The 26,434-nt window shown below is 44.2% G+C and overlaps 3 protein-coding genes across 7 annotated transcripts in view; 1 reads left to right on the top strand and 2 right to left on the bottom strand.

Moving 5' to 3' along the window:
• Positions 1-1,250, bottom strand: part of yjefn3 (YjeF N-terminal domain containing 3) — a 76,690-nt gene extending 75,440 nt beyond the window's left edge. Inside the window, exon 1 of the mRNA XM_084162897.1 lies at positions 1,167-1,250. Coding sequence (XP_084019023.1) covers positions 1,167-1,222 — 56 coding nt within the window. The 5' untranslated portion in view covers positions 1,223-1,250. The remainder of the gene's footprint in view (positions 1-1,166) is intronic.
• Positions 1,251-2,957: 1,707 nt separating this feature from the next.
• tssk6 (testis-specific serine kinase 6) lies at positions 2,958-3,761 on the top strand (the record flags this gene model as incomplete). Its single annotated transcript, XM_084164349.1, has 1 exon — positions 2,958-3,761. One exon carries the CDS (start codon positions 2,958-2,960, stop codon positions 3,759-3,761), a length of 804 nt encoding a protein of 267 aa, XP_084020475.1.
• A 1,325-nt stretch (positions 3,762-5,086) lies between these two features.
• Positions 5,087-26,434, bottom strand: part of gatad2ab (GATA zinc finger domain containing 2Ab) — a 28,296-nt gene continuing 6,948 nt past the window's right edge. The window contains exons 2-11 of one of the 5 annotated variants that reach the window (XM_084162986.1): positions 14,526-14,838; positions 11,683-11,812; positions 11,422-11,553; positions 11,258-11,332; positions 10,639-10,773; positions 10,022-10,234; positions 9,606-9,873; positions 9,025-9,434; positions 8,610-8,841; positions 5,087-8,160 (exon numbers count right to left, since the gene is read on the bottom strand). In XM_084162986.1, the coding sequence (XP_084019112.1) occupies positions 8,021-8,160; positions 8,610-8,841; positions 9,025-9,434; positions 9,606-9,873; positions 10,022-10,234; positions 10,639-10,773; positions 11,258-11,332; positions 11,422-11,553; positions 11,683-11,812; positions 14,526-14,830 (2,040 nt within the window). In that variant the 5' untranslated portion in view covers positions 14,831-14,838 and the 3' untranslated portion in view covers positions 5,087-8,020. The remainder of the gene's footprint in view (positions 8,161-8,609; positions 8,842-9,024; positions 9,435-9,605; positions 9,874-10,021; positions 10,235-10,638; positions 10,774-11,257; positions 11,333-11,421; positions 11,554-11,682; positions 11,813-14,525; positions 14,839-26,434) is intronic. The other 4 variants (XM_084162988.1, XM_084162987.1, XM_084162989.1 and 1 more) reach the window with 4 other exon arrangements.

The raw sequence follows: 26,434 nt of genomic DNA, 5'->3' as shown, positions 1-26,434 counted from the left end.
CCTGAGTTTGTACGGAAGTTGCAGCGATGGGACAAGACTGTAACTACCAATTTGGATATCACGAAAATAGGTAAAAGTACAATTGTTTTATTTTTTATTACATGAATAGCTGACTATCACAGAAACAGCAATTATAATTAAAATCAGGCGTCTTGATCCCGCTAAGGAGGAGAGAGAATGGACCTGGCTAGAACACTCGCAGCAGATTTTCTAGGATGGATTTATGTTTTGTTTTTTCCATAGTCTCTGCCGAAATCTAATCAAAGTACTAAAAGCAATGCTCAAAGATCAATGTATGCTAATTGTCTTTAGAGAAACCATTTGATATTCATATATTCAAAAATGCCATATATTTATTCATTATAATGTATATTATAGAATACATTATCCTTGGGGATTTGCTCATGCAACACCTCTATAGCCCTACCTATGCACTGTAGCCTAGGCATCCTCTGGGTCAAGTCACAATGGGGAGCCAAACATTTTTGGACACACGTTTATCTTAGCCATCATAATCTTTCATTCCAACACAGAGTGTAGGTAATTACAATCAGCCTGGAACTTTGTCTTCTGTCTTAGACAGACAAGGGATCTCGGGCAGGTGATTACACATCCTGCTCCTCATCAGTGCCTGACAGGCAGGCAGCAAAATCAAGCCCTAGCAGGTGTCATTGCAGCCTTGATTTGAGCCCCTTTTCTCTTTCTCAGACACTGTCTTGTTCACTCTCGCGCTCTCTTTGCTTTCTCTCTCTTTCTCTCGCTCCCTCTCTTTCACACACACATGCCGCCACAAACAGACTTTGTGATGCGGAGGGCAGAGATAGAAACATGAGTTGGTGCGACAGGTTGCGTTATCTGTTGCATAAAAGTAAGCGAATGAATGCAGCCGCTGGGAGGACTGCTCTGGACACCTGTCTCTACACAGAGAACCTCTCTGGATGAAAAACTGCGTCACACACCCAACTTTATGTCTACAACATAAAAACATGCATAAAAGCTCATACGCCATCTGCGATCAAAGGTCAGTTCACATTTACAAGCAGGATGTGTAAAACAGAGTTCACAAGCCATAATAAAAGATGTAAGCTACTGCCAGAGGGCATTGGAGAATGTAAGTGAATTGAGAGCAGGAATAGCTGTGTTGTCCTGATTCTGTTGGTGCCTACCTGAGATAGCGCAGGGGCTCGATGGTCTCCGCCGGTTCAGTCAAGCTGTGGTTCATTTTGTCAGCCTGGGAGGGTTCAGCACAGAAGAAGAAGAAGGGGAGAATGAGCTGCACTGCTTTACAGACTACACTCTCTTGTTCTCTCTCTCTCTCACTGCCTGCTATCTCCCACTCAGAACCTTGCCTCTCTCTCTCTGGCTCCTGTTCTCTCTCTCTGTGATAAAACCGGCTGGCTGTTTGTATCAGTAGCCCTTCTCTAGGAGAGGCAGCCAATTAAGAGGCAGGGAGACACGGGAGTAGCCAGCTGATTGGTCCAGTCTGCGGTGAGTTGTAGCAGCTCAGTCAGCCAGAAAGTGGCTGAACCAACAAACCCTCTGTGGAAAAACGGGAGCAGAGTGGGGAATGACTCAAAGTTCTGGAAGTGACACCCACAGACACGCGCACACACACACATAATAACAATGCCTATTACCTTATAGAGGGGGAGGCAGGAAATGTATTTAGATATAATAATTAGAATTGTACATCTTTGCTGGCATTGAGCATAATACAACATTCACAAGGTCATATGTACGGTATATTCTAAAATACCAGATGAATGTATTGCGTTTCATTAATTGATGGTTTCATCTGCATTGCCTGAAACTTGAAGTAGATGGGATTTGACATGTCATGGTTAAATGTGTTTGAAGCATCAAAGAGAAGTAAAAAAATTTAAGGGAAATCCCCACCTGCACACACACACACACACACACACATTATGCATGCAAGTGTATGACGCAAACAGACACACGCACAACCTCCATGAGCAGAAGTACCACCCATACACAAAAATGTATGCACGCATGACTGTAAGTCGCTTTGGATAAAAGCGTCTGCTAAATGGCATATTATTATTATTATTAAGTGTATACAGTACAGTTCACTCTCAAGACTATTGCCAATAGCTGACAAGCCAAGGGCTGCGGCTCCTAACTGGGTCACGTTAACAAACAATAGCTCACATTCTTCAGGAAAGTTCAGTGCTGCGCTCAACATTCTAGCCTGTTCAGCATTCCAGCAGGCCTGCTCTATGAAGTCTGCTCATTTTATGAACAATTGAATGGCCAGTTGTTTTTGGTCAGTTTATAGTGTGGTGAGTGACAGGACAATGGAAAGACACTCTTCTGGACACCAATTTTAAGGTCAATTTAGATTGGACTACTTCCTTTTTGTTCCTCCTATCGAGTTATGTAAGCCCTTGTTAAAAAGGAACCACATACAGCTGTACCAGTATATTGAGAGAGATAGACGTGGATGAGGCGAAGGAGATTCTTGGTGCAGTCTGCCATCCTGAGGTCATATGAAGACATTACAGCCAACAACAGTATCCAATTATCGGGAATCTACTCTAGATGATGGACTAGGATTGTCATTTTGTTTAATTTCATACAGCTAAATAGGCCAAATAAGGTGATAGAAATGTAGTTATTGTTCAGATACAGTAGTATATTCATGTTATGATTAATTGTAAGAGAGGACTACAGTAGCCTAGGCCTGCCACTGAAGCTTAGCGACCCTCAGGATGCGGTCAGGTTGTCACAATGTCGTCATAATGCAAGCGCGAACACGCCCGTGTCCTTATCAATAAGTGTATCTAGTATTATCACAACGTTGTCACCGCCACCTGAGAAACATCCCAAACGTTCGTCAAATTGGTCGAAGAGCTTGTGACCACTGGGGGTTTATGCCCTGATGGAGCAGCAGCCAGACACATTTTGAAGAGCAGTAAGTCAACCATACCTTTTTGAAAATGTACACAGAGAAAGTTCTGCGCGAGATGGGCTACAAGTTGGGAGCAACAATCGGTGAGGGAAGCTACTCCAAAGTCAAATTGGCCAGCTCCCAGAAACACAATTCTGAGGTGGCCATAAAAATTGTGGACCGCAAAAAGGCTCCCCATGACTTCGTCCACAAGTTTCTACCTAGGGAGCTGACACTTTTGAGGGGAGTGAGACATGACAATATTGTCCATGTACACGAATTCATAGAGGTTTGCAACGGCCGACTATACATCGTGATGGAGGCTGCAGCGACTGATCTTCTCCAAAAAATCCAAGAGGTCAATTCCATCCCCATGGCCCAAGCCAAGACCATGTTCTCCCAGATTGTCAGCGCTGTGAACTATCTCCATCAAAACAACATCGTCCATCGAGACATGAAATGTGAGAATGTGTTGCTGACTAGGGACAACCAGGTGAAGATCACAGACTTTGGTTTTGGGAGGTTTGCTATGGGCTACCCTGAGCTGAGCAGGACCTACTGTGGTTCAGCGGCCTACGCCCCACCGGAGGTACTCCTCGGAGTTCCATATGACCCCAAGAAATATGATGTGTGGAGCTTGGGTGTGATTCTCTATGTCATGGTCACTGGGTGTATGCCGTTCGATGATTCCAATGTCAGCAAACTCCCGCGCGCTCAGCGAAAGGCCTTGGTCTACCCGGACGACGTCACAGTGGAAGAGCCATGCCAGCAGTTAATTGCCTATCTGATGCAGTTCAGCCCTTCTAACCGCCCAACAATCCAACAGGTGGCAGAGCAGTCTTGGTTGCAATAGGCCAGGACAATGTGAGTGATTAAATCATGTGCAACTGAAAATCAGATAACTTTCATTTGTTCCCCATTTAGGCTAATAAAAGTTATTAGGGGTCAGCTGTTGGAAATATTGTAGGTATAGCCTATTCATAATATGCTATCCACATGTAACCTATTCATCATGAACAGTGATTTTATAAATATCTTGAACAATAGAAGACTATAAGTAGATTCTTGGGAGACCAACAACGCTGCAATCTAAAAGTAAAACATGCAATAGTTTGTAGGACTGTAGGCCTGGCTACTTTGCATAGCCTACTTTTTTCTGCCATTCATAATCAACACACATGGAGCAAACAGTTCACTGATCGTTAACCTGGCAACTGTCCTGTTGAAACAGATAACGGTCTAATTCCATGGTAACAATATCTGAAGGTTTGTTTACACCTGTAAATCAAAAGGATTTGACAGTTAGATGCACTGGCCCGCTGTCTACACAGGCACACACACCACTTCCACAGCTTCAAAATGTCGAGCACAGAGAGACGCAGGTCTCTTACCTTTAGCCAGAAATATGCTCACAAAGCGAACCAGAGAACGCACGGCATGTGACATGAGCATCAAAGCAATCGAGGTGGAAAGATACTCTGCTTTGGAGCGGCATGACCGGACGGCCAACGCGTACCTCTCCAAACTGGCGCAGTACAACGCTGCGCTCTCAAAATCCCCGAAGAGGCCTGGGGGTGAATCTATCCCGGGAGAAGAGAAGAGTGGGAGAAATGTATACACTAACTTCTAACCAAACTCCCTCCCAGCATTACTTATCCTGAAGAAGGTGATCAACAATATTTTGAGCGCAAAGGTCAAAACGAGGATTTTATGCAGGCCTATGCGGTCTTCCTATTGATGGAAAAGGTACATTCTATGCTGAATTCTAAATCATGCCTTTAGATCATTTATGAATAGATGTGCTGCTGCACCTATTTGATGGATTTCCAAGATAGTACAATTGTTTTCGTTATGCCCTTTTCCATATATTGTTTGAAATTAACTAAGACCCAAACATCTGATCACTAATCATTTAAAAAATCTATGGTAAATATTGGGCTATTTCAATGATGATGTATTTGTTAGTGGTATAAAAAATCCTAAATCCCTGATGACCTTTTCAAAGCCATTTAAAAAGGTCAGGGCAATAAGCCTGATCATGTTATAATAAACTACAAGGTAATCCAAGTCGTTTTTGTATAGGCCTACAAAAATCATTAACCCATAAAGTCAGGAAAAGTCATTCAAATCAACATTATACCATCTATAACAATAATAAACCCTGGAGTAAAAAGGAAAAAGGGTTAAAATGTGTTTATTTTTTACTTGATAGAGCAAGAAAACAATTCTAAACAAATAGGAACATTTGTTTTTTTTAGGGTGAGGTGCTACACAGTAAACAGTGCTAGCACCCCAGGTAAAACGGAATGGTGTTAGTTGTCAAACAGCAGCAGGCAGTAGTCAGGACAGGACACTAATGGCTGCTGCACCAGCATCCTGGAACCACAGAGATAGACAGAGGACTTTATATCTGTTCCATTATAGCGTCTGTCAGCATGGGCAGCACCATTGAGGCCATCTCCATTTTGAAGTAGTCAATTTTCTTCTTCACAATTGGCTGATCCCTCCTGATGCCCCGGTTGGACATGACTCCAAAAGTGTCACCAGGAGGAATCAGCCAATGAAGTTGGAAGTCCCACCGAATTGACTACATAAAAATGGTGGAAGCCCTCAATGGCGCTGCGCATGCTAATACAGCCTTTTGGTAACTAGAGGCCTCGATCCTTCTCTATGCCTGGAACGCAGGCCAAGGACCCCAACCATCGGCCATCATGGCTCTGAGCAGGGCTCCATGAGATGGACAACAGGCAAATCTCAAATGACACACTATTCCTCATATAGTGAAGTGCTATTACCCAGAGCCCTATTAAGCAGTGCACTATATGGCAAATGTGGCATTATTAGAGATGAAATCTAATAATACGGCAGCTATGAATAATTTTTTTAAACCAAAACTATAACAATGAGAGATCAGCCAAATAGCTTGGTGGTTACAGAAAACAATGGGATTCATATGAAAAGGAAAAGCTGGGAAGTTACTGTATGAACCAGCACTTTATTAATTAACACTTACGGTGTCTCATTGTTAACACAAACACACTTGGTTTATCTGGAGGTCTGGAACACCACACATGGCTATCAAAACGTATTATCAGGAGAAAGCATGTACTCTACATTTGTTGGAGGAAGAAAAATGAATGTGGCGGCACAAGACATTGAGATAGAACCTAAATTCAAAGCATTGTTTGATCATTTCCTTTTAGTTTAATTTCTATTAGGCCACTGAACTGTTGTGTAACTCTGAACCATGTTTGGATACAGAAGCTCGACCTCATACTGACACAGCACTGTCTTATTCCTTCTGAGAGGGAGCTTTGTAAGCATGGTGCATATTTCAACACTTTCTCACCCTGTACTGCACCACCTATATAAATGCAATACCGCTGGCCTTTCCACCAGATGGGCTAGCTAGCTAGCTAATTAAGGGATCTTACATAACTCATACACTCTCCCTTGTAAAAGAATACACAAATAAAAGTATTTAATGTCGCTAGGGTTTCACATAACTACATTCTGAAAGCTGTCCAGCTTTTTAGACCAATGATTGAGCGTGTAGAAACCACTAGACACACAAGAAAATCATCTAGAGTGGAGATCCATTGGAACTGAGGGCATAAGCATACATCTTAACTAGTGACCCTATAAATATACCCAGAGACAGCGTTTGCCTATAAGAAAAGTAATGCCCCACAACCTATGACTAATAGCAAAATGGCTTCATAAGATGAAGTCCCTTACCCCTCCCCTTTTTGCATTTCAGAAAAAAAGCACATCCTCTCTTTATTTTTAACATCAAGGGTTTAAAACAAGAGTAAAAAAAAAAGGATCCATTTGGGCTGCACTATTTCTTTGGAAAGCTCAATTTTTTAAAACCATTTACAAGAATAGTCCTCCCACAATGTGTTCCGTGTTTGTACATATTAAGTCAAGTTAGTTATTTAATCCTTTTTCAGCTTAGAAAACAAGTCTTTCAAAATGAAACACTTAACCAACAGATGTAAAACCACCTCAACAGTAACATTACCTTTCAAACAGAGACCTCCACGAAAGAGTCCAGTTCCAAAATAGAAGGGAGCACAATCTCTTTTGACTTACAAAAAAACAAAAAACAAATATTCTAACATTCAGCCATACAAAATAATCACACACACTCCGGCTGCTCCTCTGTTCTGCACATCGTCGGTTCAAAGACGGGGCAGTCTGTGTGTGGATAGATATTTTATTGAACACTCTTTTTTATTTTTGCAAAGCTGAAGCTATTTTAGTATTCCTTGGATGGTCCTCTAGGCTCACGCCTTGATCACACCGATAGTGTCATTGCGCAAAATAGTACACAGCATCATCTGTATATGTGTGCAACAAGAATTCAACATTCACCTTCTGCTAGCATTTCTGTCAACTCGTTTACACATACAGTTTGACGCATACGTTCGATAAATCCAACATATGCACCACACAGAACGCACTGCAACTGCCTCTGCAACGCTGCAAAGCAAACGCAGCGTTCCATTGGAAATGAATGTACTTCTGGTGTACCAAAATGCAATAAAGCTGTCGGTGTGATCGAGGTGTCACCCACAGTCCCTGCCATGACGTCTGTCTGTCTGCAGTCTTGTGCCACCAGCCCTGCCACTGAGGCCAGAGAGAGACCCGGTCCTGGCTCTCCCAGGTAGAAGGGGGGGGTGAAGTAAGGCGCATCATTCACAGTGGACGATGTTGACTGTCCCATCGCCTGGATAGCCAATCAGAGCCACCGACACAGCTGGACTGGGACATCCCTCCCTCTCGGTGCGAATGTGTGAAGATCTGCCCAGGAAGGGAAGGGGGGCACCAGAAATGTTTGAGATAGATTAAGTCCATGCCACCCTTTTGGATGTAGCATATCTCAGAGCCCTGTACTCTCCCAGTACAACACCAGCGCTCCACACTAGAACTGAAGACTCACAGGAAGATGACGGAGGGAGGGAACGTAAGGAGAGGTGCGTTTAGTTTTTATTTCATTGGTCGATGGTAGATTGTGATGTTGTTTTCCCGAGAGGAGTCTTTTGTTAAATTGATAATGAGAATGACTATTATTCAGATTAAAAATAAGGGTTGATTGAGGTGGTAGTATTATTTCCATGTGTTGGCTGTCTGGGAGATGGAGCGGGAGGGGATCATGTCCAGGAGGTACTCTCTCTGGCGCTCCAGGTTGGCTGAGGTGGTGGTCTTGTGGACAGACAGGCTGGGGTTCACATAGGCCATGGTCACACCTGGGAGGGAGACAACAACCACAGCAGTGAGTATACAGGACTGGAACCAGGGACACAAACAGGAAACATCTCAAACACCCTCTACCATCCATTAGCCTGTCTGCAACCATTACAGCAAAATTCAAGGACACAAAATAAAATGTTTCATTGGAATTAATGGATTCTACATTTTAAACACACAAATTAGTCTGATCCACCACCAGGAAAAATAACAGTGTGTGAGTGAGTGAGAGAGAGAGAAGGGGTCAGCTAGCTAAAGCCAATCTACATATCAGACTAACAGTCACCCATTGAGGTAGTAATGCACCTTCCACAACCTTTCGTGACACTATAATGTATTTTAGGTCGCCAGGGAGGGAGAGAAGAGAGAAAGGGGAAAAAAGAGGGAGAGCAACATGGTGTGCAGGTGAGGACAGGGTCTTGTCTCTGTCCTGTAGAGGTTCATCTACCTGAGTTCCCTGTGGTCTGCTTCCTCCAGGTGTTGGGGTTGGCCGAGGGGTTACTGCTGCCGCTGCTGCCCTTTGCCCCTTGCGCCGGGCGCATGGCATGCTTACCTGACCTGCTGACCAGCGTGGCCGCAGTTACAGCGTTCTGCAGCTGCTGAGAGGACGTGGGGAACGAGTGAGTGACACCACGAGACCCCACCGCCTGCTGACCACTACGGGACAGCTGACCAGGGCTCTGAGAGAGGGAGGAGGGAGAAAACTTGAACATTAGTCATTAACCAACGTGACCCAATGTGTTAATAGAATTAAAAAGGATGCCACAGTTTTTTTTAAGGTATCAGAAAATGTACACCAGACAAGCTTCCCCTTTTGTATGAGTTAGTAGTGTGTAGCGGTAGTGTTGTGTCCCAGTGCTGACCTGCTTGATGGAGGAGTGGTGGCGGGCCACAGGCGTGCCTCTATGCTGGTGCTGAAGCTGGGCTCTGGCCTGCTTGTACTGCTGTGAAACCAGCACGTGCTGCTGGTGCTCGCTCTTCATCCCCGAGGAAGAGGAGGGTGTTTTGGAGACTGGGGAGGCAGCCTGCTGGAGGATGCGCTGCTCTATCTCTTGCTCCTGCTGCAGGGCCTTGACGAAGGCCGCCTTCAGCCGGTTGGTGTGCTCCGCCTTCAGGGCCTTCTTCAGGTTGTACGACATGCAGTGGTCGCACAGAACGGGGCCGCTCTTCTCCGAGCGCCAGCGCGACGTGAAGTCCGTCTTGCACTGGGCGCAGGTGTGTGGCTCTTCAGGGACGGGGGTCTCCGGGGCAACAGACTGACCCTGTTGCTTGCCTGAGAGAAACACAGAAAAGTGACATGTCAGTATTACGTACCTTTTGCCAGCAGCTTTCAAATACAGCAAGAATGAAAATAACTAAGAGATTAGCTACTACTACTACCATAAAGAGCTTATAAACTGCTGATGTAAGGAATCAATATTTCTGAATGAAAATATAAACCCACCCCGTCCCAGTGTATCCAGCAGGTTCTGCACCACCTCCTCCAGGCCCACCAGGTAGATGAACTCGTTGTTGGCTGCTGACGGCAGGAAGTTGAATTCGGGGGCGGGAGGTTTGGGAGGAGGGATATCCAGCAGGGTCTTCTCCAGCTGCTTACGCAGAGCCAGCTTGGCGGCTGCCTGGCGAGCGGCCGGGGACTCGTTGGCCTGGACCGTGGACACGATGCTGCCCATCCCGGCCTGGGACATCACGGACGAGCCCTTCTGAGAGCCCTGTGGAACAGACACACATATTAAACAGGATGAAAAGAGATGGAGAAGTAATGCTGTTGGGAGTCGAAGGGGTCTCAATGTAAGATGCTGGCCAGTACGTTAGTGACCTGTGTTTCTGACTGTCCTGGGTGATAGAGTGTGGTCTGACCTGTGGTATGTTGACCAGGACGTTGGTGTTGGGGACGTTGGCCACCCTGATGAGGCCCTGCTGGATGATCCTCTGGCCCTGCACCTGGACTTTGGGGACAGAGGCCCTGGGGGCCAGCAGCAGGGGAGGGGGGCCAGACCCAGATTGCTGCTGCTGCTGCTGCTGCTGCTGCTGCCGCAGGGACGCAATCTGCTGGGGAGACACCGCGATGGGCTGACAACGTCACACACACAGGCAGATAGGGTACGGCATGGACATAAGGGAGAGGGGAAGGGGGAGTCACACACACAGGGAGAGGGACAGAGGCAGGAGAGAGAGCGGAGATTGAGAGAAGATAAACAGAATATCCATATCATTGTAAAATGAATTTACTAGAAAAGACTGACAAGCGCTTTGCGTGTAAAACCAACTATGTGTTATGCATTTGGTCTATTAGTTGCAGAGAGTTCACATCCAATGAATTTGTTTTGAAAGCATGAAAGTAGCATAAAAACATATTCTGAAAATATACACTGATCATGCAGAGAATGTAGAACTCTTATTAATAACTCACATTGCACAAGTACCAAAGGGGCATTCTCAACAGACAACAAATGTATGTTTAAAAAGGTAAGTACCAGAGTATAAGTTACCTGCGCCCCTCTGACCAGGGGTGGCATGATGGTCTGGGAGTTCTGCTTGGACGGGACATGCTGCCCACCCCGGACCAATGGAGGAGGGATCACTGTGCCTGAGCTACGGACTGACGACACCTGGACACAACAACAACAGGGATTAAACTCAAAACAACCGCATGACGAACCCATACTATGAGGGAAGATTCCCAACTCAAGATCCCCACGTGTACCTCAGACCTTTGGCTAAATCATGATTTAATGGCAACGAGATTTGCTGATATCACATGATCAGTGTTGACATTTGCTGGCAAGTGGCCAGTCCCTGTCATGTCATATTTAAATCGTTCTGTCAAGTCACATAAAGTAGATGCAAAACAGAGCCATTTCACATCAGCTGTAGTGTGTCACAGCTAACTGCGTGTGATTACCTCTGACAGCACAGCATGGTTGAACAGATACACTGACAACAAGCTAGTACAGAGAGCTTGAATGTGCTTAGTGGTTGAATGGATGCACTGATATACTATTACAATGAGTGTGAATGTGCTGTACACAATAACAGTAATGTAGATACGTATGATTGCATTGTGTAGTGGTGGTGAGCAGTAGCTGTCTGTACCTGTAGCGGTCCTTTGCCTGATGTCATGCTGCCTCTGACCAGAGGTGGAGGAGTGGCTACAGAGCCAGAGGTTGGCTGGAGGAGCGAGAGAGACCAGACTATTGATGGCAATCTAGGAGTTTAGCGGAAACAGTGTGTGTGTGCATGGCCATTTCTTTAGATACCTTCTGTACAGTGCTCTCCTTCTGTGTCTGGCTCTGTCGTAGTTTCTTCAGCAGCACCAGCTTAGCCTCTTGTAGTCTCAGCTCCTCCATCAACTGTTTGATGATGCGCTCCCTCTCATCTGGCCTGCTCTTCTACACAAGGGAAGACAGCAGGGGGTCATACACACAATTACATTTTAATTTAATTAATAGATAAAGAAACATTGTGAGTAGTACAAAGGAGAGGAGTCGCTGTGTGTGTGTGTGTGTGTCAGGTCGTACCATGAGCAGGTCAGTGTCTGTCTTCCTGAAGTGGTTCAAGCCATTCATGACGGGGCTGGACGGCTCATTGTCTGACAGCACTATGACGTCATTGTTTGGTGACAGGGGATGCTTCTCTTTCTTTACTTCACTGGGAGAAGAGAGAGAAACAAACAATTAACTACTTTATACAACTAAACTCTACTAGGCTAAATAAAACATATGGAGAGCAAAACCCCCCTTGAGTGACAATCCCTCTCCTCACACATTTTGGAAATGAATTTGAGTGTGATCATACAACACTAATCACCTAGCAAATGTGAGCCACTTGAGCGTGTATGCAAAAACATACAGTAGCAAGATGTGTCCAGTAGAGGGCGGTAAATGATAACATTTCAGTGGTCTATGAGTGAGCAGTAGTGGTGGGACACCCAAATTGATCTGCGATCAATAGAGCCATCATGGCGGAGTGGGAGCGCTTTTCAGAGCCCTGTCTGAATAGCAAGCAGACTCCAACTCCTTACAACTGGAATATAAGAGGAGAAAATGCATTCAAAACAGAGCCAAAATACGTGAGCTTCTAGGCCCGAGCTACAAGTTGTAGGCCTAGGCCGGCTGTGCGATTAGATCTGGCCTCATAGCTCCCTCTGTGGCTGTAGCTAGCCGTTGTTTCCTCCAGCCTGTGGAGGACAAAGAGGAGTAGCGGTATGCAGCGTGGAGCCTGTGACAGAGAGGGGGAGTGAAAGGCCGATGGAGGAGATAGCTCGCCGGCCCCTACACAGCAGGCGTCCCGCTCGTACCCAGTGGGGGAGTGAGGTTGGTGTGTGTGAGGTGGGTAGATGGAGGTGGTGGGGGTGGGGGGGGGGCACGTTGACTCTTTGTACGGACAGTAGCTGTGCCTGGGGCCCCACCCCTCCCAGCTGCTGACACCAGAGTCGCAGAGCAGAGGCCCGCGGGAGACACTGGAGGGGAGAGAGAGAGAGGGGTGGGGGAGGGGAACGTGGCCAGGAGCCAGCCTATTGTATACACCCTCACTCACTCATTCACTGACCGACTGACTGTGTGTGTGTCTTGGACTACGATGCAGAGGGTAGGACACAGGCATATCAACGACGACACAGTCTCCCTGGCTGGTGCAAAACATCCCAGGGCCCTGCGGTGGTAACAGGGCTGAGGCCTCGTTCAGTTTAGAGGGCAGGCAGAGAGAGATACGGTAGCTATGGTTTACAGTCACACCATCCACAGCTGGTGATACAGAGGGCTTGTAAAGCAATGGACCAAGTAGGGCAAAAAGTAAACCAATGGATAGGACCACACAGTCACACACAACCTAACCAGGAGAAACTCCTAGCCCTGGCAATGGGCAAAGCGAGGGTTATTATATATGTGGTGACAAGGCGATCTCCTCCACCATGAAAGCTGATTAGACAAGCATAAACAAAAGCCAAGTATGTGGTTACATAAGATCCAGTGGCCACTGCTTCTACAAGCTACTACTTCTCTAGAATACTCTGCAGTATTGACTCACACTTCCACTGAAAGAGTAACATCATGTGAGGTAGGTATTGGTACAAACCAATATTCATGAAACTGGACATAGACAAATGTCATCAACCATTTGCTCTAGTCTATAAAGGTCTATCTTGCCAAAATAAAGTGTTTTAATATATCTTTCTAATTCAATGACATTGGAAAGCAATGCATATTCTACCACTCTGCAACCCATTTCTGAAACAGTTGCCTCAAAATGCTAGATCTCCTCTGCAAACACTAAAAGTTCTACAAAAAACATGGAAACTATAGCAGCACAGGCTTAGGGTGAAGAAAAGGGCAAAGGTGACATGAGGGCGAACTTCTACGATACATAACTAAAAAGCCCTTCCTTGGCAGCTATCTTCCTTGCTTACTACTGCTCTCACTTCCAGTGTATATTAATGACTCTACCAAGTGAAGAGATCACATCATGACATCAGACATTTCCCTGCCCTGGTCATGTGACACACCCACTCAACAACAGCCCCTCCTTCCCCCAACTGCTCCTTCCAAAGTGGAAACCATGGCAACGGCCGGCTGGAACCAGTTTGTGACACATAGCCTTCATTTTGTATGAAGTGAGGCAGAGTTCAGGTGCTGGAGAAAATGGAGCCTATCAGCCGGAGCGTCTGACTTTTCAAAATGGGGGCAGGCCACCCGGAACAGAGGGAGCACACACGCACTTCCTGTGTGAGAAGCCCACTCGCTAGCTAAGGCAGACAGCAGTTCAAACACACCTACACACAGTCGTTGCAACACACACTGTCAAAGAGTACAACTTTTTTTCCACAACCCCCCCCCCCATCAACAACAGCACATGACCATCCTCATAACTAATTTTAACCCAACCATATCTGAAGATCTGGACAAGGCCTCTCTCGCATACTGCCTCAGTAGATACATACAACTTCCAAAATTAACCAAAAACGTTCTTAACATCTGGAAAATCAATTCAAGACATTATCGACATCATCCCATATTTGCCTTTCTGGATTAACAATGTTCTACTTTTAAAATGGTATTTGAAGGCAAACTTGCTTTCCAAGCAAATGTCAATTTCCAGTCAAAACACTACATTCCCTAGTCACCAAAATGTACCCTGTGCAGACTCAGAGACAAGCCATCATATTGTAAACATGCACATTCCAGATAGGAAAAATTACATTTTAGAGCAACATTCTAAAACGAAATCTGAATCCAGAGTGTGATGGTAATGTTATTAACAAAAATAGACGGCGTCTGAGGGACCATAGTCCAGTTAGGCCTTGTTCAAACGTACAGCCAGAAAGAGTGTAGGTTTACACAGCGTGTGTAATCAGTGTTCTTCTTACCTCTTGGACGTGCTCATGTCGACAGGCCCGTCCCCAGTCTGCACCTCCACTTTGATGGTAGCCTTGACCTCGCCGGTCTTCAGGATGCTCATGCTGGCCACCTTGGCTGCCTGCTCCATCTTCACCACATCTCCTCCTCCCAAAGCCACTGGAGCTATAGGGCCATCTGCTGCAGGTGGCAGGTCACAGTTCTCCAGCTTCACCTTCTTAATGTCCTGCTCCCCCCCGGGACTGCCAGGGGCCACCACGTCCCTCTCCAAGGCCCGCTTCTGGCTGCGCGTCTGACGCACCGCCTCCTCCGACATCGCTCTACCTGGGGACACAGAACGAGAGACGGGGGGGGTTAAAGATATGGATATACACTACAGTTCAAAAGTTTGGGGTCACTTAGAAATGTCATTGTTTTCAAAAGAAAAGCAATTTTTTTGTCCATTAAAATAACAAAATTGACCAGAAATACAGTGTAGACATTGTTAATGTTGTAAATGGCTATTGTAGCTGTAAACGGCTGATGTTTAATGGAATATATACACATAGGCGTACAGAGGCCCATTATCAGCAACCATCAGTCCTGTGTTCCAATGGCACGCTGTGTTTGCTAATCCAAGTTTATCATTTTAAAAAGGCTAATTGATCATTAGAAAACCCTTTTGCAATTATGTTAGCACAACTGAAAACTGTTGTGCTGATTAAAGAAGCAATAAAACTGGCCTTCTTGAGACTAGTTGAGTATCTGGAGCGTCAGCAATTGTGGGTTCGATTACAGGCTCAAAATGGCCAGAAATAACTTTCTTCTGAAACTCGTCAGTCTATTCTTGTTCTGAGAAATGAAGGCTATTCCATGCGAGAAATTGCCAAGAAACTGAAGATCTCGTACAACGCTGTGTACTACTCCCTTCACAGAACAGCGCAAACTGGCTCTAACCAGAATAGAAAGAGGAGTGGGAGGCTCTGGTGCACAACGGAGCAAGAGGATACAGACGCCTCACAGGTCCTCAACTGGCAGCTTCATTAAATAGTACCCGCAAAACACCAGTCTCAACGTCAACAGTGAAGAGGCGACTCCGGGATGCTGACCTTCTAGGCAGAGTTGCAAAGAAAAAGCTATATATCTCAGACTGGCCAATAAAAATAAAATATTAAAACGGGTAAAATAACACAGACACTGGACAGAGGAAGATTGGAAAAAAGTGTTATGGACAGATGAATCGAAGTTTGAGGTGTTCGGATCACCAAGAAGAACATTTGTGAGACACAGACCAAATGAAAAGATGCTGGAGGAGTGCTTGAGGCCATCTGTCAAGCACGGTGGAGGCAATGTGATGGTCTGGGGGTGCTTTGGTGGTGGTAAAGTGGGAGATTTGTATAGGGTTAAAGGGATCTTGAAGAAGGAAGGCTATCACTCCATTTTGCAACGCCATGCCATACCCTGTGGACGGCGCTTGATTGGAGTCAATTTCCTCCTACAACAGGACAATGACCCAAAGCACAGCTCCAAGCTATGCAATAACTATTTAGGGAAGAAGCAGTCAGCTGGTACTCTGTCTATAATGGAGTGGCCAGCACAGTCACCGGATCTCAAACCTATTGAGCTGTTGTGGGAGCAGCTTGACCATATGGTACGTAAGAAGTGCGCATCACGCCAATCCAACTTGCGGGAGGTGCTTCAGGAAGCATGGGGTGAAATCTCTTCAGATTACCTCAACAAATTGACAACTAGAATGCCAAAGGTCTGCAAGGCTGTAATTGCTGCAAATGGAGGATTCTTTGACGAAAGCAAAGTTTGAAGGACACAATTATTATTTCAATTAAAAATCATTATTTCTAACCTTGTCAATGACTACATTTCCTATTCATTTTGCTATATTTCCTATTCAAACTCGTTTCATGTATGTTTTCATGGAAAACAAGAACATTTCTAAGTGACTCCAAACTTTTGAATGGTAGTGTACAAACACACAGGTCTGTGTCAGGCTTCAGTAGCATCGCACCACCCCAAGATGAGATGGAAGTTGAACACTGGCTGATAATGATGAGTGGTCATGCAATGCAAAAACCACTGTGGGAGGATAAAAACCACAGGACCAATTCAACAGTAAGGCACTTGACCAATGAAAACTGCACAAATCTAGGCCTAAATGCTAATTGGGGCACCATATGTGTGGACGTGTGGTAGCGGACCGGTCAGTAATTCCTCCAGCTGTACTGGATAGTAGTGCTCTCTGTCTGACTGACCTGACTGCAGCACAGGCCTGTCTCCGAGTGCCAGCTCCCCAGATGCTGACCCAAATCCCCCATCATTAAAGTAATGGCAGAGGATGGAGACGGAGGGAGACCCACTCAGCTTGAACATCAGCCTGACCCACAACTATGACACTACACCATGGATAAAGCATACAGTCACACAGACGTGCAAATATCTCACAGACGCACAGGTTATGAAATGAAACAAGAATCAGAGTTCAGTGTGTACTTGACAGTGTGTGTGTGTGTGTGTGTGTGTGTGTGTGTGTGTGTGTTCTGGACTCGAGTTGGAGTACAGGGAAGGGGGGGCAGAGGGGATTTGGAAGCCCATTAGGCCTACTCTTATCTCCTTTCAAGCCTGCTGACTCTAGCACTTCTAGTCTGCAGTCTCCCCTTAAGTAAATATAATTGCCTCATCTCTCCCCTTATAGAGGTTGTAAATGATAAATCAGGGAAGCCACTGTATAGGCCACCTGAGTGTACACACTTCTACCATCAGATAAAGAAGGCTGACTCAAGGTCTTTCTCATCCACTATGACATCACCAGAGCAGAGCTCCACATTACCCTTCCCAAGATTCCATGGGAGACACAAAGCACTTCCATGAGAACTGGTTTAAACCAGTCTGCGGGTTGAGAAGAGGCTGGAGGGAGCAGGTTTTAACCCAGAGAGACTGACTGGCAGCAGGAGAGGCCACAGCCTCCTGCAACTGGGAGAGAGAGGGCGGGGGGGGGGGGCGGCAGAGATGCTGTCGCCTGCATTCCAAAACACAAATGTCTGCCAGAGAAAAGGTGGCGGACAGCATCACAGACACCACTGAAAAATTAACAGAGACAACTTAAGGACGCAAAATGTCAATCTATAACACTGAACAGATCACCATCAATAGTGAAGTGATCCATGTCCATAACATGTCAACTTTATTTAGGTCCAATTGCTTAAAACATTGATTGTCAATGATATACACATTCTGAATCAATACACACACTGAATCAATACAGATTCATTCGGAGAAACGAAAGACTTAAGAGATCCGAAACACTTGATTTCAATATCATCTGTATTGAATTAATTCAGGTGGTGACACAATATGCTCTAGAATAAAACATCCACCAGTGCTCTGAATCATGTTTACCCTGTCACATCTGGAAACCATAATGTTGGCCATGTTCAATTAGTGTCGTAAACTGTGCCCTATAAAATGTGCTGGCACATTAGAATCAGGGCTTTACAAACTTTGTATGCATGAAAACATCATTGCTATGGCTCACATCAAAACAGCTCAATGGGTGAACCACACCTCGGGGCTACCTGTCAAACAAGGAACTGATTTTCACACTTGTGTACCTTGGAGAGTGTACAAGGCCGCCCTAAACACTCAGTCACTCAGGCTACTTTCTGCAAAAGGGCTACTGTAATGTCATCTTGACAAGCACAAAAACACATTCACCAGTCAATGTTAAGAATAGACATGTCGAGTCAACTGCTTTTATAACTGTAAGCTAAATCGATGACGCTCACAAAATGTGTAGTTCACATTGACAACAAACTCACTTGTAAAAAATTAAAATAAATAAAAAAACACTGAAATTCTCCAATGTTGGTTGGGACTCTGTTTAATTCCCACTTGACTTAAAGCACACATGAGCACAAAGACAAAAAAACAGATGCTTGGACTTGAGTCTTAGTGAGTCATTGGTAGCTGCACTACATACATTTCCCCCCCAGAGAACAATACCAGACACTCCTAGCACTGATGCTTAGACTACGTAAACAGCCTCAAACTGCCTCTGACAGGATTCCAATTCTGCACCCCAAAACTCAAAAACTCTCAAACATGAGAAGTAGTATGGCTGGGCAATACATCAAATTAATTTAATTAACATTTTAGCACGATACTCCAAATGCAAGAATGTAGCTCTTTTTTCTTCGCTTGTTGTAATGTCTTTTGGTCTCGTCTCCTTCGCTCCTTCTGCTGTGACTGTGCACCTTCCCATTTACACACACCAAGCTCCTCCCCCTGCCACTCAGAACAACAAAAGATGAAAGATCACTTCTTCTCTTCCTCTCTAACAAGTGGTTTCAACTCGCTATTTGCATTTGAGGATTAGTGAAATAGGACACCGAACACATTGAGACATCCTTTTACTGTAATAGAGGATACCTTAACCTTTCTAACTATACCCCTTTTGTCTCAATGCCTCAAACTGCGCGAAGAGCAGCCCCCTAAAACGGGGTATCAATTAACATTCATTCTGGAAAACGAATGCCCAGTTTGTCGCGCATGGCATTGCGGTATCACGTACCACTAGCAGAATTTTAGCCACAGACTGTTATACTAGCTGTCTAGTCTGTGTTTTATAAAATGTGCAATGAGCATTAATGAAAACTTTTATATAAGGAATTGGCAACTCATTCTCATTCTAAGAAATAAGATAGGCCACTTGATGTCAACATCTGAACAAAGTCGACAGACTAGCATGCTGTTCAAACAGTTGGAGATGGACAGAAGGGTGCGTTCATAACAATTCAACTGTTCTACCGTCTTAGCTAGCAAATAGATCCAAGTTGGCTGAACTTGAAATACAAAGATTATCTGGCTACTCACTAGCACGTGGGCATGTGCTTGACAGATTGTTTATGAGACCTAGCGGTGTTCATTTTCTATAGCTAATGCCTGCTACAAGATGCATGGTTCTGGTAAAATGTCTAACAAAAAGGGCATTTTCATAGACAGACTTGAAAGCCAGACCAGTGATTATTGTAAAGAAAAAGCAGATTGAACTACTTTATTATTATTAGTGTGTCATATTTAGCCTATGTATAATTTCACAAGCCCTGAATTCATTAGATTATTGCTGACTGTTTGAAATGCAGTGTATTTTACCTTTAAATTGTACAACAAAGCTTATTTACAGACAATATAAAAAATAGAGATATATATCATGAATTGCCCAAGTAAAAAAAAAAAAGTAAAAAAAGAAGATGATTTTTAGGCCACATCGCCCAGCCCTAAGAGGAACCAGTTGGCCAGGCTGCTGAAAATGCTCCGCTCAGCATTTTTTGCCTACTCAGCCCCTGCATTGCCACAGAGCTATAGTCATTCAGAATACCCCCTCACTGTCATCCTCCACATCTGCTCAGTGTTTCACTAAAAATTTCCACGAAGGCAAGGCATTTAACTGAAACAAATGGAGGCCAGATTTAGGAGGCTCAGGCGAGTGGTAACAGAACCAAGCGAGATGGGGGGCACGAGAGGTGGAGGCAACAGGGACCCTGCCTATAAAATGGTGGGGTGGAAACACTGTTGAGCTAAGAGGAGAGGGACTGAGCACTGCGACATAACAACGACAGATGTGCCCCATTTCTACCCATCCCTGAGCACAAAGGGCATCTATCTGAAGGGGGTGGAGCATGCATGAACCGCAGAGCACACAGCTCTTTACTATCATGCCCTGAGCTCACACATTCACGAACACACTTAGTGACACTGGAGGGAACTGGTGGTCGCTGAACGCCCTCCCTGAATGCAGCCAGGGCCAGCAGGGCCCAAAATGGCCGCAGGGCCTGAGGGGCAGGGCACAGTGTAGTATTAACTGTTCTTGATGTAGGTCTACATGAGAATCATAGGAGCCAGAATGGCCTCCGCAATTCCCTCACTGCTGATGACATCCAGTGGAGTCATCTCTAAGGGAGCAATTCTTGTTTGTAGCTCAGGCGTGCATGACTCCGTGTGTGTGTGTGTCGGGGTCTGTCTCCAGGTGCGTGGCTAGTGCCGTCTCATAGTAGATGGATGGCATCATGAAGATGCAACATTCACTGTGCTGTACGCCCTGCTGCTAAGCAACAAATGCAGGAGACCAAATAGAACATCAATGTGTGTGCGTTTAAGAGATACTTATGTGCCCGTCCTCAAATGTTACATCACACTTAGCCTACCTTCCACCGTGTTGAAGCTCATTTGCTACTCACCAAGCAATGTCTATCTATCTATAGCTAAGTTTCCATCCAATTCCGACAGATTTTCATGCAAATATTCTAGTCTGCATTTAACAATATGTGCATTTTCCCACCACAGATGTTTCCATCAAATTGACTAAAGGCTGTGCATGATGACGTAGTGCACATAAAAATAACTTTTGCCGTTAAATTCCCATTTACTGAATAAATGTTCAAATGGGTTGTGTCACCCAAAAATAATTAGTTATATAGTAAAATGTGCCCACTCTGGTCTCGGCACGTGTACTCTAGCCAACAGCTCGCAGATACAGTGTGGGTAGGCTATCTACATGATGAGATTATTATGGACAAAAGAGCGAGATTACTTTTATTTGTCAAACGTCAGTCAAGCGTTGATCACCATAATAAACTGCATGCTTTCCAGAGTCGTAGTGGGAGGATAATACAACATATCATCGCGTGACTCCAAGTTTACTTCAATTTGATGGTTATTATATCAATATTTGCGAATAAAAAAGGCATTTCCGCTGCCATTTCTCGCATACAGACAAAAATATCCCACCTTGTCTAGCGAATTTTGTTTTGTCAACATTAGGAAAGTTCACCGCCAAATTTGCTGTTTCCATCAGGCCTGTCGTGACATGTCATTTACTTGCATAAAAAGGTTGGATGGAAACCTGGACTGTGAGAAAATCAGGACGTTGCATTAGACAATATGAAAATAAATCAGAGAGCAGTAATAAGGAGTACAGCTAAAACGCATGTACTAAAAGGCCAAGTAGGAAAGTAAGAGTTTATCCATTCACTGCCATTCAAAGTGACACGAGAGGGAGTGATTGGGGAATAACATGGCATCAGTTACTTCAGCCTGTCATCTGCACTGATACGGGGCTGAGAGAGAGCTTTCGAGCAGGTGATGGCAGGAAGGTACCTGAAAGGAGTGGAGTGGAATGAAGAGAGCGCTTAGAGTCAATACAAGGACAGATTGATGACATTTCTTTCTGCCTCTCACTATAGTGTCAATCCAGAGACTGTGTGGTGAGCATTGCTTTCAGTCAGTGACCTCCATTCAAGAAAATAAAAGAATTTCATCATGAAAAGACAGGAAAATACGAGTTCAGGATTTCTTTCATTACTTGAAATGGCCAGGACAAAACACTGAAAAACATGTTTAGTTTGAAATAGAGTGGAGATCATTCTCTTGCTGTGGGCAGAGAGCCAAGTATGGATCTAGAATCAATGATAGTGCCTAATGACACTATCTGGTAACTCCTGTGTCAGTCAGTAAAATACAGTGGAATTTGGGAGACAATTTAATCTCACAAATATCCCCAATCTTTTCCTGTTTGAGCTTGTTGCAACTGTTTGCTGCTAGGAAGCAATCGCAGGAGACAATTTTTTTCACAGACAAGCGAGTGCCATACGCTGGTTAAAAGACGCAGGTCAAAAAAATTTAACGAAATTAAGCAATATAACCCATTATTTCTTACTAGTAATACATTTCTTGTTTTAGAAAAACAGAAAGCATGCTTATTTCTCACTTTTGAATCAGATTGAATTAGCCTAGGCCTATTGCATTTTCAGCTATTCCTGCTAGAAACAATGGATTGATTACACAGTTGGCAAGAACAATATGGAGAACCTGGTATGACTCTCCTGTGAGCACATTCTATTTTCATGGGCAGTCCTTCAGGGGTATAGGATCAATCATAATGCTCCATTTCCTCAGGCTGCTAGCTAACCTCTTCTATCTGATATGTAAATGACCTTCCCTAGGGATTGGATTTAGTGAGCTAGAACATTATCAGCCATTTAAAGCACACTGACGCTTTTAAAAACGGGCTCCAGTGAGAGAGGGAGCCACAACATAATATTGCCCAATTAATGGGCTGCACACAAAGCCATTAATCTCCTTCCTATGCAATTAGTGTCCCTCTCTTCCCTGTGATATGCCGATTTAAAATGTGTATCATCCTAGATATGAATAACGCACAATAGATTTGTTTAATTATTCATTTGAGGGTCACTCACTACAGATCGTGTTTAGGTTAAGAATGACATCACCTCCTAATATGAATTTAGAAAGGAAGTGCAAATTCAACCCACTGCATTTTCTTTGGAATATCTGCTAGTGACAAAAAACACATTGCTTAATCTGGTTTCATCAAGCTGAGTACATGGAGACTAAACAGAGAGAGAAGGAGCCAGCTGACTGGGTGGTGGGGGAGAGTAGAGTGGCTGGCTGGCCATAGATCTACTGTACACTAACAAACACTTCCTCTTCAGCGTCCTCACTCTCCGTCTCCCATTGGCTGTGGCAGCCTGGAGGCAGAGAGGGTGCCCCTACTGGTTGGGTCCTGAACACCAAGGGTTAAGCCCTGCCATTTTAACGTCACTGACAGATCAGGCCATTAGGGTGTTAACTAACAAAATGGAGGCCTTTAACCCTGCATCTACCAGTGAGGCTTCACCTGGATTCCCCTTAGCAACGGGACAACGACCGACTGCACGTGCAAAGCCCAAGAGGTGCAGCCAGCCCCCTACACGTGAGCACAAAGGAATATGCGCACGGAAAAGACCCTCACTCACAAACATCAAGCACACTGCCCCCCCTCAAACATACGCACACACACAATCCCAGTCTCTGAGAGGAAGAGGACTACTTTACATCCGTGTTTGCAGGCCGATCGAGCTGCAGCATGCATTGGGACATTAAGAGCAGATTAATTCATACATCATAATTAGTATGAAATACCAGCCGCTGTACCTAGGATTCCATTAAACACGTGATCTTCATGATGATACAGCCAGTGGATAAACGGATCAGCTAGACTAGACTCGTTTTAGCTTGAAGTCATGAATTTGAATGGCAGCTCTGTTGAAGTTGAGTTTACCCTGCTCAATGGGTCAACTACAGGACCCTGATTCTCCAGAACTCAAAGTGGAGGGTTGCAGTATAGGTCTGTGCGGACTCAGAGCGCACAATGACTAACTAAACTTAGAAGAACTTCACAGTCTAGCACAACCTACTTGAGGCAATATGCTGATGATAAAATTTGATGGTTATTCTTCGGAGCAGGCTATCCGTAGCCTAATATCAGCCTAAACAGAATTTCTACCCTACTATATGGAAAAATACCCTTCTTAAAAGGGATATTTTATCCCCATCATATAATGCAAAACGCATCACCACACTATTTGCTTTGTACTAAAAGTGATACATCTTGAAAACATATTGCTGACATGTAAACTTTTTTGGGACCATATCAACAGTGGACTAATGAACAAAATACTCATATGTTTGAGTAAAATATCCCTTTAAATCTATACTGTTATAGGTGTTTGTGAATCCTGATGTTAATTCCCTTAAAGGGATACTTCGGGATTTTAGCAATGAGGCCCTTTATCTACTTCCCTCGAGTCAGATGATGAACATCCAGTATGAAGGAAGTTCGGTAATTTCGCAAGACAATGCTAACTAGCATTAGCGCAATGACTGGAAGCCTAGGGTATCTGCTAGCAGATACCATAGACTTCGTCCTTGCGCTTACGCTAGCTAGCAATTGTGTTAGCGCGAGTTAACAACTTCCTTCAAACTGCACGCAGACACATAAAAATGGTATCCACGGGCCATACACAAAAATGTATGCACGCATGACTGTAAGTCGCTTTGGATAAAAGCGTCTGCTAAATGGCATATTATTATTATTATTAATCTGACTCTGGGGAAGTAGATAAAGGGCCTCATTGCCCAAATCCCAAAGTATCCCTTTAAATCATCATACAGTACACAGACTCTATCAACATCAGGGATTCCTTTTCCTCTGGGAATGTGGAGCGATTTCTGTGCCAACAGAAATTGTATTTGAATTCCATACATTTCGAATTTGTATTCGGATATTGAATTTGTAATGCACAAATTGAATAATTGAATTCATAAATGGAACTTGTATTCTATGATTTGAAACTGCATTGAATGAATTCTGCATTCCGTTTAAAAATTCAATTGAATATTCAAATTGAATATTGATAAATTCAGTTTCAATGTGGTATATATTGCATTCATTGTCTGTGTATCAAGTTTGCAAACTATAATTTCAAGTTTATTAAAGTTTCATATATTCAACTTCCGATGCATTCAGATTCAGTTTTGAAATTCAGTTCTCTAAATTCAGATCCAAAACCAGACAACATCCTGGTACCAACCAGGAAAGGTAGAAGAGAACAGATAGAATCAAACGCTCTCTGTGATAAAACCGAAGCTAGTGGTATGAACAGAGTGGTTTCTGCCATTTTTTTGAAGCCAATGTGGCATGTTCAATTTATTTTCTTCCTATAAAATTTGGCTCAAGCGTTTGAACCGTTTGGGCTTCCCCTCTATGATGCTCACAGGCAACGCAGGATACGTTAGAACCACAATTTGCCCCCCATAAGAATATATTTGAATAGCCCGGTCATAGCTCTTCTAAGGATAGACGTTCCACTCCATATTTAATCTTGCTCGTGACTGACTGGGTTCGAACCGGGTCTACTGCATGTCACAAGACCGTGTTAGCCCACTTAGCTAAAGCCCACAGGAAGCTAACAAGTCTTCAAGTCTCCAGCTAGGTTACTCATCAAAAGAGTGTGGTTCATCAAACCACCTCGGTTACATTTCACCCCCCTTTGACCTCATACTCAGAGATCATGGCACCAATATAACTGACTGGGTTCGAAACCAGGCCTACTGCACAACAACACCACTTTCTGTGGCAGAAGGATCTCAGACAAGTTACTCATCACACGAGCGTGGTCACCGAACCACCTGTGTTACACTTCACCCCCGTCAAGCAAGCAGCGTGTCATCCTTTACATGAACTTCCTGAACTTATCCCTATAGGTTTTAGCTGAGTGGGCTAACACCGTCTTGTGACATGCAGGAGAACTGGTTCGAACCCAGTCAGTCACAAGAGCAAGATTAAATATGGAGTGGAACGGCTATCCTTAGAAGGGCTATGACAGGGCTATTCAACTAATCTTATCGGGGCCAAATTGCGTTTTTTGTGACTCTCACTTCTGTCCTGCGCAGCCTGTGATCATCAGAGGGGAGCAGAAGGCATGTCCATGTTCCAGAGAGTCTTAGCTTTCAGGAATGGGGTCATAATAGCGTATAGCCAAAACGGTTCAAACGCTAGAGCCAAATTCGTAGGAAGAAAATAAATTCAACATGCAACATTGGCTTCAGAAATCACCAGAAGCTTCCATTTACCACAGAGAGCATTTGATTACATATTTTCTCCTCTACCTTTCCTGACTGGCAAAGTACTAGAATGTTGTTTCTGGTTTTTAATCTGAATTTAGATAACCGAATACGAATGCGTCGGAGAAGTTGAATATATTACATTTTGATCAACTTGAAATGATAGTTTGTACACTTGATACACAGACAATGAATGCAATATCTACAATATTGAATTGAATTTTTAAACAATGCAATATCCATTATATTCAGTTCAATTTATGAATTCAATGATTCAATTTGTGCATTACAAATAAACACATTTTATTCAAATTAAATATCCAAATACACATTCTAAATCATGGAATGTACATACAAATCGGTTGGCACTGAAATCACTCCATACGAGACCTCAACAAAAGTTCCACATATTTGTTGAGTCTGACAAACATTGATCTCACATCACACCTTAAAGAAATCCCCAACA

This window comes from Coregonus lavaretus, assembly GCF_964263955.1.
Source record: "Coregonus lavaretus genome assembly, chromosome: 6".
In the NCBI taxonomy this organism is placed as follows: Eukaryota; Metazoa; Chordata; class Actinopteri; order Salmoniformes; family Salmonidae; genus Coregonus; species Coregonus lavaretus.
Note: the sequence above shows the minus strand (reverse complement) of the source record. Positions and strands in the feature narration are given on the sequence as shown.